The 15419-nt window shown below is 37.6% G+C and overlaps 1 protein-coding gene across 3 annotated transcripts in view; it reads right to left on the bottom strand.

Moving 5' to 3' along the window:
• The window catches only part of USP25 (ubiquitin specific peptidase 25), a 92805-nt gene that overhangs the window by 23304 nt on the left and 54082 nt on the right, over positions 1-15419 (bottom strand). For all 3 annotated transcript variants that reach the window (XM_030019966.2, XM_030019969.2, XM_030019967.2), the window contains 9 exons: positions 12757-12894; positions 11739-11815; positions 10948-11021; positions 9291-9439; positions 5347-5474; positions 4493-4588; positions 4054-4215; positions 2020-2228; positions 1324-1394 (listed from right to left, as the gene is read on the bottom strand). In XM_030019966.2, coding sequence (XP_029875826.1) covers positions 1324-1394; positions 2020-2228; positions 4054-4215; positions 4493-4588; positions 5347-5474; positions 9291-9439; positions 10948-11021; positions 11739-11815; positions 12757-12894 — 1104 coding nt within the window. The remainder of the gene's footprint in view (positions 1-1323; positions 1395-2019; positions 2229-4053; positions 4216-4492; positions 4589-5346; positions 5475-9290; positions 9440-10947; positions 11022-11738; positions 11816-12756; positions 12895-15419) is intronic.

Raw genomic sequence — 15419 nt, 5'->3', positions numbered from 1 at the left:
ACCTATTTGTTCCCTAACAATCACTTAAAACACACCACTACCTTCAGGCATGGCACAGGAACCCCCTCTACAAATCTATATACCATCTTCATTGTCCTCCATTTCTGGAATTCTGGTTAAAAACAAACAAAAAAAAATTTAGCCAACATTATACAAATCTGCACTAGGACAAGTTTTACTAAGTAATGTCCTTTTTCCATTGTAATGATTGCTGACTAGTATCTTCGCCACCCAGAGGTATTTCCTCCTATAACACCTAAGCCAACACAGGTAGGCTATTTGGATGCAAGATCACCAAATTACTTCATTTTACTGTTAGATAACATGTAGCCTGTAGCCATCCTGTTACAACACAAGTATTAAGGAAAAAAAAAATGCCTGCCAGTAGCAAGCTTAAAGAAAGCCATCTAGGCAAGTCTGCCTGAAATCCTTAACATCAGAGTTCAGCTGCCAAGAACTATTACAAGCCATGTACAAAGTGAAAACGTACCTCAAGGAAAACTAAGCTGAACAGATCTTACTTGGAAGGAAAATAGTTCTTTTTACTAACAGAAAGTAACAGAGGAAGTAATCCTTAACCTTAAAACCTGTCGAAGTGAGCAAACATGAGTACATGAACATAAGAAATACCAGAGGAGCCACTGCTCCATAGTAAAGCATTCTAAAAATGCTGTTCAGATTACACAGCATGAGAATCTCCCTAAAAGGCAGCTTAGACTAATAGTCAAGGTTATGACTGATACTAAATCTAGACAGAGTTTTTTTAAAAATATATATATATAAATAAAAACAACAAAAAACCAAAACAATGACGACAAAAAAAACCCTACTGGCATTATTAACTACAAATTAAAATCAGGAGCCTTGAATTCCCAAGTATTAGTATGGAAATTGCAATACACAATAGCAATAAGCATCGAAGTATAAAAATAATAGTTTCTTGTGTCTAATGCTTTGCCACCTTAAAGTCATAAGATTATCTAGTAATATGGTCAAATCGGGGTGAGGAAATTTTATTGTGTTATACAAAAAAATGAAGTTCTGCATTCAAGTCAAAAAAGTCAATCAGAGATAGAACATATTTGGGCTTTTCATCACTAAGTTGCTTAAACTTCAGTATGCCACCGCAAAATATTGTAACACCGTCTTTCATCTGACTGCATAACTAAAAGGCTTGCAAAACCTATTATGACTTTCCAGCGAAATTTCTCAAACCACTATATATAATTGTTGTATACTTGCTATATTTTCAAGCATCTAAGAAGTTTAATAAAAGTGACAAAAAGGATCTATTTTGAATTCTCATGCAGAAATTGTACTTACTTGGACCATTGTTTTGTCAGAGTACATCAATTCGATTGTCCGATGTATTCTAGATATACTTTCTTGTAAATCTAAAAGAAAAATAAAAACAGAAGCTCTCTTCCATAAGGCTGCATAATTGCACATGGCTACATCTATATTAAAGCAGAGTGTGATCCATGATACACCACTGCTTGTTTCCTAGAGCTCAACCGACCCCACTCCTGGTGGAACAACTACTTCTCGTTTCCCTCAGAGCAAGGGAACGGACCATAAGCTCTACCCACTTCAAAAAGTGCTTGCTCAGAAATTTGCTGAATTTTCCCTTATGGAAGGGGTCACCCTAAACTCCCCTGCAGAGCACCAAGTCACAGCATGGGCCCAGCCACTATCACACTGACAGCTCAGACACATCTGCAAAGACATCCTTTGGTGTGGATCCCAACTCTGTTTCACTCTACTCCCCCCAACATCAGGTACAGATGAGAAACCTGTGTTGAAACACCCATGGATGCTTCACTCAATGCCCAGTCTGCATCTTCAGTTTATATACCTCCAGTCTACTGCAATCTCTTAACTGACTTCCCTTCCTATGTGCTAGAGATAAGTTTAGAAGTACGAAACAAGCAACTCAACACACGTGTACATTAAGGTGATTTCCCCCACTTCCACAAATCTTTTCCAACAGCAAATGCATTCCCCAGCTTGTGGCATTACCTCTAGTGTCGTTCTCTACTTCAGTCCTCCAGCGATGCAAACAGCCTTCTAGGACAGACAGCTCTTCCTCAGTGATGTGCCTTGGTGCCGGATGCATTGGCAGATCAGGAGGAATTCGTGATTGTGTGAACGGTTTATGTATTACTGATCTTTGTACAGGAGATGTGCTTGGAACATCTGAAGATGAAGGCCCCTGCTGCTCTACTGTGCTGCATTCATTCAAAACATGAAATACAAAAATTGAATCATCGTGTATACAAACTAAAAGCTACACCATAAAAATAAGCTTTTCATCTGAAAACAGAAATTTTAAAGGTAATTTCCTACAGTGCAATCCAGGAAAGGTTCCTACAATATCAGTATGGAATTAGTATGTAAATTCTGAAAACTTTGTGGTGTACTACATGTTAGCATAACAACAACTCTGGCTGCCATTACCAAAGATAAAGGAATCTAAATTGGATTGAATTGGTCAAACCACAGTTTGCCTTACCTGAAATGCTATTCAACACTTTCAAATAACATCATGCAAGTAATCACTGTGGTTTGAAACATTTACTGCCAAACCGCTGGGAGAAAAAACACAGCAGTTGTCTTATGGCCCATTGACCATAAAATCCAATAAACGCAAGTTCCCTGTTTAACAACTTCTTCACATGTCTTCTACCTAGAAGACTTTCTTTTTCCTATTGCCTACCTACAACTTGTGTTAACTGAACAGTAACAATGTAGGGACCTCTGATATTTACACCACACTGGAAATTTAGCACCAAACCATCTAAACTTGTTCCAAACAAGCCTTCTAACTCAAAGAGCAAAGCAGCTAGCTTAGGAGAATTCTACAAGAGCAACAGAATATTAAAAATGAGAACCTGTTACAGATTTTTCTCTTGCCATCAATAAGACCACCTATATGTAACCATATGCATAACACGAATCTAAAGATCTTTCTAGCAAGCCACTGACTTTTTACTTTGTGTACATCATCATGATACAGCCTGAGGAACCTGGATTCTTCGGTAGTTTAGAAAGTTCTGAGAACATTAAGTGCTGACGATGGCACTCCACATAACATGCTGTTGTGTTTCTACAGATTGACAAAAAAGTCATAATACTTACATTTTTACAGAACAAACTTCCTATATAGGAGTTTGAACAAACTATATTACTTCCAATACTGTATTTCATGCAAGCGGTGGTAGCTTTTAAAAGTTTGTCTTCTCTTATCAATCATCACGATTCCTACTGGCATTATATCAGTAAGACATTTGAAATATTTTAAAGGCTTTTTAGATTAATTTACTTCACTTCTCTAAACTACACAGTTAACCATCTTGACCGGACCAGAACCTAGAACCCTACTTTCCAAATGCAATATAAAAAGCTCTGTTGTAAACTGTTAGCGTCCACCTAGCCAAGTCCTATCCTAAGTTATACTCTATTAACTGTTACTAATAGTTACTAGCTTCAATAATGAGAAAAACACTATTAGACCTTTATCTCCCTGATACTTTGGCTACTCTGTACCTAAAAAGTCAGACTATTAGGTTCCTGACAAACTGTTAAAAGTGAAAGCTGCAAAGCAGAAAAGAAGCTTAACTCCCAGGCAAAAATTAACATATAAATTGTACACCAGAAACCTTGAAGCTCTGCAGTACATACATGCTTCCCAAATTCAGATTTTTAAACAATACAGTTGGGAAGCAGTGACCTCACCAGATAACATGTCTATTTGGAATTGTAGGTGGAACTGTGCTTTGTTTGAAAATGGTAGTTCTCCACCTAAGGACATTTTTATAAGTGCATGAGACAAACCCAGATTAATAACATTTTGGTTTATTTATTTAAGTCTAAGTCTGTCATGCTGAAAAATACTTCTAGGAGAAACTTTATGCTATACCCCTTAGGAGATGCCTAGTTGTATTAATCTGGTGAAGAAAGCAGTTAAACTCCCTCCCCTCTCTCTCAGCGGCCAGGTTTGCACTGAGGTGATGACTGGCCTCTCACCTTGGGAGAGCAGGAGGCAGCCCTTACCTGGGCAAGGTCTGGGCCAGCAGCGTGCCACTGGCAGGGGCACTAGCACCCAGGTCATCAACAGGAGATGTGCACACCGGCTTGCTGGAGGCGAACTCCAAGGCATACTGCAGGACATCTACCAAGGGGAATCGTTTAGGACCAGAACCATAGCTTAAATATCTGTTAACCATAAAATGTATTAATGCCATGACTCACATATTAAAAAAAAAAAAAAAAAAGATTTCTTTCTGCTTGACTGCATTTAAATAAAGCAAGCCTTTCCTAGCATGTTTCATGCATCAGAATTATCACACTTGTACAGTTTCCAAGGAAAACGGTGAAAGAAGAGATACACAAGAGAAATCTAGAGCAAATAACTACACACAAAGTGTATAGCTGAAAGAAGTTACTCTATGTAGCCTGTAATATTATTTGCATTTACAGTTATCTATAGTACCGTTCTAATCTCTGTTGTAAAACTGTGAGGTACTCTTTGAGTCTCTTGATTTCATCCCGTTTAATTCTTGTTATTTCTCTGTTTTTGTGCATATACCTGTAAAATATGAAGTTTAAAAAGAGGTGTCAGCCCATAGCATCCCAACACGAACTGAGGTCTGTACTCATCAGCCATACCGCTAATGAAAACTCACGCCCTCTAAAACCTACAACATATTAAGCAGTAAAACAGAACTGAGAAGAAAGTGGTAAACCCATTAAGCTCCCCTCCCACAACTTTCAGAGGATGCTTTTTCCCCAGTGTCAAAAGCTCTGTTCATACCATGGATGACAAACATGTATTAGAAAGCTTCTAAATTAAGTGGTTTAAGTAGCAGCCACATAGCTGTACTCCTGTTTCATTATTTAGGCTCACAAATAACATTCAGCATCTAACTGAAAATCATCACGGTATTTCATCTCTACACATAAACGACATATACTGCTGCTGAGAATCCTCTTCAAACCATGCAGTCCATCTGGAACACCATGAAATATCTGACTTCTCACCCTCTTTCCCAAATGGGCTCATAAACAGTGATTTTTCAGAGTATTTTGCCTGTGTACACAACTACCTAGCAATAAATTGAAGACTGAAGTGCAAGCAGGTTTTAGCCCAAAGTAGCAGTATGTCTTAAATTGTTATCTATGTGTATTTTCTGAAACAGATGAAACCCATGAAAATTTTAATTCGTCTAGCTGGAACAGAAATGTACTGTGATTTAAGCTAGTATAAGATGCACCAGCAACTTTACCAAACTCATGAGATTTAATTTATATTCATACTAAGACTTTGTTGATAATATTGTACTGTACCTGTCCAGATACAAAATTGGAGGAAATTCTAATTTGTTGTGTATCTTCTCTGGTCTCCCCAAAGCCTGATTAAACTCAAATCTTGATAGCTCAAAAGTTAAGACAGGAGGAAGCTCAGTGAACCAGTGCTGAACAAAAGAAAAACACAAAACCCCACAATGAATACCTTCCAATAACAGAACTTTAATAATAATGGTACAATACCTGCAGACTGACATAGCTATGGGAGAAATTGGTTCTAGAGGGTGGGTCAGCATAAGCTTTCCAAAGTTCCCATCTTGCCCCTTCAGTTTAAACAGAGACCATTCGTCACCCATGCTGCATCAGACTTTTCAGCTCATCTATCACTACCTGCGTTAAAGCAGAGAAGGCAGGAAGGCTGCTTCTTTTCACATTTGTCTCCCTCATACTAAAAGTGGCCTACACTTGAACCTACCTGCCTTGCCAACTGTCCTGTTCTCTTTGAACTCTCCAATACCACTGAAAGGGTTGTTTACACTGTATCAAGTGCTCTTCTCCCTAGTTCACTCAGACTCAAGTTTCTGACCCTTTCATTCACCTGATATCACCCAAAGTTTCTAATGACCTCCTCCGAAGCAGGATCAATGAGTACTCTGGGCTGGGTCAGACAAGGCGAATACTTTTTCTGGAAATCTCCTCCATACTAACAACCTCTCCTGAAGTCTTGGCTCATGTCTCTAATCACTGCTAATCTGTCCATGGACCAACCCATGTTAGCATCACCTCATCCCAGTTTTCTCTGAGTATTCAGTAGAGGTCTATCCTTAGTCCATATTTCTTTCCTCACATACTTCATTTCTCAACTACAAGACAAATTCAGCTCCGATTCCAGCATTAGAGTTCCTTTTTTCTCCCCAGACTACAACATAAAACCCACGGTCTATCCATTTAATACGTTTTGGATGTCTAACCATCAACTGAAGCTTCCCTGATTACTGCAGACACCGTTGCCACATATTTCTGACGTCAATGCCCATAGCCCAGACGTAGCATTTGACTCGGGGCTCACTTCAAGTTCTCCTATCCAGCCAAATGTCTTGAATAGACTTTTCACACAATAATTTCAAGACAGCCTTTTCTTTCTGTGCTAATGGCTAAAATTCAGGTCTAGGTTCTCATCACTCCGCATCTCAGTGCAATGTTTCCTTTCTTCTCCGCTTGCCCAGCTTTAGCACGCATAGCCTTGTCACACTAACAGATTTCCAGGATGCTGCTGAATTTTCCTAGTTCATTGCCCTCATATCACTCCTCTCATCTCTTTACACACACAGTGAGCTGCGTTCCCTTTTCTTGCCTATATCAGCCTCCACACCAACCACCTTTTCAGTTTTAAAGGAGACAATCATGACTTCTTTCTTGCAGCAGCTTCACACATCAGTAAATTTCAATGCTAAAGTCAGCAAAGCCACAGCACAATCCTTCCCCCTAAACCCCTTTTATTGCAAGGCCCCCAAACCACTTAACAGTGACTAAGCTGCTGACATGCTGAAGTTCATCAACGATGATGCTGACAAACATTATCTCATTTTCCCCACCTTTCTAACTCCAAGTATGTGCACTGACCTCCATCGTCTCTTGAATTTGGATTTAAGTTCCTTGGGACAGGGAATGTCTCTTTTTTCTGTTCATGCATTAGCTTGCTTGCTGACACTCTACTCCGTGGCTGAGGCTTTTAGGTATCATGATAATAATAGTAATAATAATAATGAACAACAAGCTAAATACCCCATTAGAGTCAATGGTGGGATCAAGGGGAAAAAATAGAATGTTACTTTCAGGATCTTTCAATACATGGAACTAGCACATTAATATCATTCTCTTTAAGCTTTGACATCTACCAGCTTGGATGAATGCCACTTGAAGTCTTTGCTCAGCAGAGACAGACTTTGTTAAAACTACAAGAAATTCAGCTTCCTTCAGTACTTCCAAACCTTCCAATGCACTGTAACACCTTTGAGGCATTATGTTTAAACATAACTACTAACAGCAGCAACGACTATAAATAAATTGCTTCAATTCAGGGCAACGTAACCAATTTGCTTGGCCCTGGTAACAATGCAGTAATGTTTTTCTAGATTAGGACTTAACCCATTACCTTTCTTCTGTTGCCACTATTGTCAATCTGACATATGACTATTTCACTTCCATTTCCACATGCTATGAAGCCAACCTGATTAAAACCCTGACACTTTCACAGAACTCAAAGCTTAACGCTCTACACCTGTACATGACTATACTTCTGTTCCCTGGTTTCCTGACATTACAGGTTAAAAAAAAAACCCTCAAAACCAAACCAAACCAAAAAAAAAACCTCTCCAAGTCTGTCATGTCTAGTCAAGCATTAATAACTGAACTGACATTTTATGCATGAATGCACACAGGCTTTAACTGCAAGACAACCTTCAGTCCATAAGATAAACAACCATGCTCTTGTAGTAGATGCATACAAGACTTCACCTTGCATAAAGAAACTGAACTTTGAATTGTACCAAGATATTTATGAGATTTTTCTTTTCTTCCAGTTTATTTCAGGAAACATGCTCATTGTAGTAAGACATTTCTACAAGTGTTGGAATAAAAAAAAAAAATTGAATCATCCTGTGAAAGAACAGCAGATCCAGTAAGATGTGTAAATACATTTGAAAATGCTTGTTAACATCTGATTTGGTTGATCAATATTTGATCAATAACAGCTGACCAGAAAAAGGGACTGCAAAAGGGATGCTCTAAAACTTTTGTTGATAACACAAAATTGGAAATAGAACTTCAGACTGGAAGATGATTTCAGTGTGCGTCACTAGGCTTAGTAATTAAAACCCTGTGTGTATGTTGATATGATTAAAGGAAGCAAAATTTCATTACAGCAAAATATGAAGGAAGAAACTACACCCGAACTTTTTACTTAAGTAGAAGAAGCCTTCCAAGATTTCACATCTTTAAAGTAACTGTGATGAAACCTGAACAACTGTGTAAAGAGAAAGTAGTTCAGTCTTTAGAGGCAATGGGGATTCCCGTATTTCTACATCAATAACCCACAGGTTATTGGAGAGAGCTCTGCCAGAGAAAAATGCTGGGCATATACATGCATGCCAGCAATAAGAGGGGACATTTCAGAGCACACCCTCTTGGTTCTACAACCACCATCAGTCCAACTACCTCTTTTCCCTAACCTGTGACTTCTGCACAAGAAATCTCATTTGTCACCTCATCCCAACATCATACACCGCATATCCCACTTCTCAGTGGGACTCCATCTGAATCCCTCCACCCATGCTTCCAGCATGCTCTGACATTTGGCAGCCTCCTGCTCTAGCAAGAGCTCTCCTGGGAGGAACAGCAGCTCATAGAGCAAATATTGTCTGTCCACCACTGCAGTCAAAGAGGGGGGAGGATTGCCCACCATAGGGGGCAAAGAGGAGGATGCTGGGAAACACCAGTAAAAAGGGGAGAGGGGAAGAAGGCTAGGGTGCTGAGGAATTAAAGACAGAGGCACAGAGGAATACCAACAATGCTCTGAAGCAATGGTCAAACACACAGCTCACGGTTGCTGTTTACAGCATGGCACAGGGCGGCAAGTCAGTCAGAGCAGTGGTCAGCTACCACAGGACATTACACCCATGACCTCTCTGAAGATCAAATATCAGCAACAGGTGGGAACCAGCCTGTGCCAAATCAGCACTGTAAGCACTTAATTGTGCCAGCTTTTAATAAGCATGAACTTTGTATCTTATGAAAAATACAAGAAGATGATACTCTGGATCCTCCAAAAGAGATACAAAGCCCCCAAATTAACAATCCAATTACGCCAGACATCAGAACCTGCATAGCAGCAGGTCATATAAAAACCAACCATGAACCCCAGTGAAAAATAAAGAGCGCTACAGCACCACCCTGAGAGAAGCCCACAGGAGCACTTAACTTACCTCCTGACCAGACTTTGCAGAGTTTTCTGAATGGAGAGATTCAATTTCCCCTTCAATCATTGCAGCTTCTAGGCACTCATGCAGATCTTTAAAGCCATTAACCTGGAGTGGATACTGGCCAAACATTTCTGTGTTTTCAAATTTTTTACCTTCACATAAGAAATTAAACAGTTAGAGTTTTAGAAACAAACAATTACCTTTAAAAAAACCCTAACAATCCTAGGTCACCTGACCTAGTCTACTGAACAATACCCCCATTTTCTTATTGGACAATTCAATTATATGTATGAAAACAAAGTTACTTGAAAAAGTCACTTGAATGTAATATTGAAAATTACTATGTTTTCCTCTTCTGTCCATTTTTATATTGGTTTTGCATCTACTGGTAATAAGCAAAACTCAAAATGACTTCGCACCACAGATGTATGGGAAGTTTTACACATATAAAACAAAGTCCTCCTCCGGCAAATAGCAGCTCAGTAATACAACCCTACATTGTATCAGCAAAGTCAGTGGAATTGCTGGTATGAAACAGCCCTTTGTATAAGTACATTTTGCAAAAATAAACCACAAAAGAGAACATTCATGAATTCTGTTCTGAAAACAAGACCATAATTTGTTAATGGTGTATAAAGATGCAAGCTCAAATATGAGGAGAAATGTGGGTGACAAATGATTTCAATCTACAATTTCAACTTATTTCATCCTAAAGTCAGTAAAAAGTCTTCTTACATCCACCAGTTTCTCTTCATTGGTTTGGTTTTTACATGCCTCCTCAGTTAAGATAAGAATGTAAGGGATGAAAGTAGCTGAACGCAAAGGAGCAAGAATGCTAGCTAGTAGCAAGAAATCTGCAGAACGGTTTTGAAATCTGACAACAAATCGTTAGACATACTCCAGGCCGAGAAACAACCTGGAAGCCACTTTAAAAGATTGTAGCTGCTTCATTCAAATGCATCTCAGGAGTCATTCACACTCAGGATGGGGGACAGAGTCACCAACATTAAAAATACTTTCACAACTGCTCGCCTCCTGGAAAGAGAGAACACTGCAATTCTGCAAATCTACTAATTATATGCAGATAAGATAAAAGGAAGCTTGTTGTGCAGCCTATTTCTCCTCAGTACTCTCTCTTTGACACTGCCCTTGAGCAGGTTTCCACTGATTTGTTTTCAACAAACTGTACTTTTAAGAGGGTGAGTTATCCATACCAGAAATTGTGTAGAAGAAAATGCAATTGAAATTTTAAATTGCATTAAATGAAGCAGAGAGAGTGCAAGAGACTAGCTCAATGAAATACAGTAACTTGCCTTCTCTATACCATTAGTAAGTGGCAAAAGTGCCCTGATAATAATTTCTTGCAAGTATTTTTGCTTAGCACCTTACCCTAACTTCTACTGCACTTAGGTACCCACACTCAGCTCCTAAAAGTTATCAGAACAGTCCTTCTGGACCACTGCAGCTCACTACATTTGCCTTAGTTCTCATAGTCTCAGGACAAACATTTTGTCACAGACCGAACACATATTCTCCAAGTATACTTCTGCAGAAGTAGCTAAAATGCTGCAACTGCATCATTCACCTGTGTACTTAGGAAAGCACTGAACAGGCATGAGCACAGAAGTGCACAGAAGTCCAAGTAAATTCAGATGCATACCTTCAAGTACACCTACTGCTAGAAATCGTCCATAAAACAACTCCACCATTGGGTTCTTTGGTTTCTCTCCATCCCTGAAAACAAAGCATGTTAGTGTAAAAATCAAACACAAATCTATGAACTTTCATAAAACTACAAGCAGAATATTCTGAATTCATTATGGAAATGCTGCCTATTTTACTCAGTTACTGTTCATTTAGTTTTGTACTTCCCTCTAAAGACAGTAATAATGATTCATATATTTGCAATAAGTATATTCTGAAAATTAAGTTTCAGAAGTGCTTCATTCTAGGAAAATTTATGTAAATCAGATTCAATTCGTGAGTGGTTAAATTGTACAAAACCCTTGTAAAAACCATTGCCTGCAACACTCTAGAAACACTTATGTATTCAAAAGAGTTTACAGCTGTTCACTTATACAAACAAAGTGTATTTACCGCTGAGAAGAGAAACAGGAGCAAGGTTTTGAAGCATTTAAACTACACGACTGAAAAGCAAAAATGCATTCAAATGATAAAAAGCCTAATTGATTATGTACAACACAACCAATCCCCACTCTTCAGATACTTTGGACTTCATTCAACAAGATTTTTAACGTGAAATCGGAAAGTGAAAAAAGAATTCACGGAAAATCAAAGGTACTGGCACGTATGGAAAAAAAATGCTTGAACTAAAACAAGCTAGACAGTTGGATCTTTTTCAGCCATACAGTGAGAAGTGTATTTTTGGTTATTTGGTTTGCTTTTCCTCATCAAAATGTACAATATACAGAGCTAGGAAAAAAATCTTACCTCTCCTCTTCAGCTTTAATTTGGAAGGCATCTTCTAGCCAATCTAGTAATTTGTGTGTAAATTCACTAACATCTTGCTGTTGAAAAATATAAAATTATCAGTATATATTCACATATGTAACAGAACACAATGAAGTGTCACCTTACAAGGTCAGTATAGCAGTATTCGCCTCCACAAGAGCTCCAAAAATCACACTATGTCTAAGACTATGCCATGATTGATTTTTTTTCTTTTTTTTTTTTTTTTTTTTTTTTTTTTTTTTTTTTTTTTTTTTAGGTGGCTCTTAGAGCACACCAAGGCTCTGGTGTTCCTCAGCCATCACATTGTCCTGTGATCCTTATTACTTGGGCTCAGCTTTCATACCATGCTAGTCCAAAGGCATCTTATGAATTCCATTGTTCAAACCCTTTGGTATCTAACAAGTGGTGACTAATACTACTTTCATCAAGCACTAAATTCAGCATGCTGTTGTAATTAAACACCTTAGCCACATAACCTCATGTGGGAGAAATAAAGCACCTGAAGAAACAAAGTGTTTCTCAGAAAAGCAAAATATACCCACTATGATTTAGGCAAGAATCCTGAATATGAATATTAGGACCCTCCAAACCAATATCTACACAGACAAATACTATATTTGGACTGTACCAGCCCTGGATGTACTGTTAGATCAGAAGAATAAAGCTCTTTCAAAAACCACAGACTTAGAAGCTAAATTAAACCCTAAAAACAAGAATGTGGAACTATTAGTTAGTTTTTAAAACAATAGGAAGAAAGTATACTGAATAAAATAGTCACACTGGAATTTTTTTGTTTGGTTGGGGTTTTTTTTTGTTCTTCATAAAAGTGACTAAAGATTACATAATATCAGAAAAAAAGCTCAAAGACTGTGATAATTAGGAGTTTCTTGTCTGTGGACATTCTGAATTTTTTTTTTTGTCCATTTGAAGTATTTCCTGTTGCCAGATGACCATATGAAAACATGAATAAGCTTGAAGGAAAATACATAGAAATTACCTGTTGGGAATCATTTGATTTAAAAGCATCTTTAAGGATTTCAACTGCTCTTGATGGGTCAACATATTTTCTCTTCGAACCAACTAGGAGTGCAAACAGATACCTCAATTCACGCATGAAAGGCAGATTCCTATGTTCCTGTATTTGAAGAAGAATTAAAGATATTTAACAAAGTGGTAACAAAAATCTACTTTACAGAAGCATTACCCAATAAACTAAGCATATATACAGGTTACATATAAGCTCACTTGTAGTACTAGCAAGGTAGTGCTGCATGCCTTTTACTTGCCAGTTTTACAAAATAATGTAGTTCTCTGGGAAGAAAATTACATGTCAGAAACTGAAAGCTCCCTGAAACCACATCTAGATGTGGCTGATTTGAAATGGGGCTGAATGGACAAGTGGACAACCTGAGCTGCATTTAAGACAGAACTGTTGCTCCCAAGACTTACAAAGCCTTAAGTAATACACTGCAACAATATGCACTGATTTTACTGAAATTAGTATTCCTCTGTACCTCTAGCAGAATTTCTTGTAAGCCTTCACACTGCCTAGTACCTTTTTAAGCTTATTTTTTACTGAAGACATAAATTTATAAGGTGTACGCAAATCATTATTATTTCTCTTGACAGAAGAGAAATACCTTGCTCTCCTTTCTACCTATTTTTTAAGTACAGTTCATGGGGAATATGGAGTTCTTTTTCTGGTTTCCAGGAGAGAAGCAGAAGAAATACTTTATGCCTGTATAATGAAAAGCACGTAAACTGAAACACAAATCCGTCGTACCATAGATTAAACCACAGGTGACAAATGCTGTGGAGACTGGATATGTCTCATACTCCTGAGTAGATAGTTAACAAAGACTTGTGAAATTGAAAACCCATGTCATATCCACTTGTATTTAGAACAAAGTATCATTCAAAGGCAGCACAGATGTCAGATGCTGGTCAAACTGGAATTACTTGATGACAAACTATTTCACATGCTCATCAAACAGCAGGCTTGTTTAGTCACTCCTATGTCAATCCTGTATGCATGAAGCTTTTTGTACATAAAGTCTGCTTTATTTCAGCTTTAAAAACTGTGCATGGTAAATTGGAACATGTTCCGCATAATATCTAAAACAATAGTTTTAGTCACATAAATTCAAGTTTTACTTGCTCTTCTAGTCCACCTTGCAAGACACCCACCAATTATAAACAATGTTCACAGAGAAGGCTGAAGACTTCATCAAATGCCACCCTAATTCAGCATTACACCATCATAATTTAAGAATAAAATCAGTCTCCCATTTACATATTTAAAGCACTTTATAACAACAAAACAAGGAAACAAATTGTGAAAGTGATTCTCTTCTTACTATTTACCTGAAGTGATCTATTAAAAATGAACAGAATTTCAAGTTTTAGATACAGATGTATTTTGTCAAGATGCTTTAATACCAGTGATAATGCATATGCATAATATAGACAACTGACCAGAGAATACTCTAGATCTCACCTTCCTTTTGTTAAATCTGAAATACACAGGCAGTGAGTATTATTGCATTACTTACCTAAATTTACACAACTAATTTGGCTGAGTTTTAAGCATACTTGTAGCTTTAGGTTGAACAACTGGCTACTGATGTGAGTGGGATTACTCAGGACAAATACCTCTGTGAAGCCTATAAAAGTTCTCTAAAACTAGAAAAATCCTTGTTGTTTTTTTGAGAAAGCTCAGTTTAATACATTAGGCATGATCCTTGACCAGATTATGTGGGCATTACCACAACAAACAGTGTTTCTGACTAAACAAAGCCTAAAATCTTCAAAAGGATGTGAGCCACTCCCCAAGACAAGGTATACAGTTCCACAAAGGACTTGCACATTAAAACAAAAGAACTAATAAAGTGATCACAGCACAGCATATGGCTCTCAATTTTAAAGCATCCTGTAGGTGTACCAACACACACAAAAAAAGATTAAAATTAATTTTGAAATGAAAACTGTATGGGAAGTTCATAGTCTAAAACATTCTTTATTTTATCACCTATTCTACCTGCATAAATAATTTCTTGATACACTGATATTGGAACAATTTATGATTAAGAAATGCTTCTAAAGCAATCTACATGTTTAATACATAGTAAACATTCATAATTGTCAATCAGTAATGCCAGGACACTGGCTGGCATAATGAGAATGTTGAAACAGGGGGAAGGATGTGCTAACCTGTAGCACAGTAACCCACTTCCTCTGATAATAAAATGTTTCCTGAAGATATTGTTGAGGTCAAATATTTAGCTGGCCTCACTGTGTACAGCAAAAAAGATCTGTTCATATGACAGCAAGAGGTAAGAGAAATGGAGAGCCAAGAAGCTGCAGTAACTACAGAGAACCATATTTGTTCTACAGAAGGAAGCTGAGGAACACACCAAGGAAGAAAAGTGAATTTCAAATTAAAAAGAACAAAAACAGATTGGAGATTTTAAGTGTATGCCCAAGTTTAAAATCCAGAAAAACAAAGTCCAATCAGTGGATGCAAACAGGGTGGGGTTGTTTGTTTGTTTTTTTTTTAAAGTCAAAATTTATACCAATGACTTGTGGATTCAAAATTTTACATGCCAAATTATTAATAGCATTTGGATTCAATATATTGACAGGAAAACAAAAACAATCCAC

The sequence above is a fragment of the Aquila chrysaetos genome, chromosome 7, assembly GCF_900496995.4.
Source record: "Aquila chrysaetos chrysaetos chromosome 7, bAquChr1.4, whole genome shotgun sequence".
Lineage (NCBI taxonomy): Eukaryota > Metazoa > Chordata > Aves > Accipitriformes > Accipitridae > Aquila > Aquila chrysaetos.
Note: the sequence above shows the minus strand (reverse complement) of the source record. Positions and strands in the feature narration are given on the sequence as shown.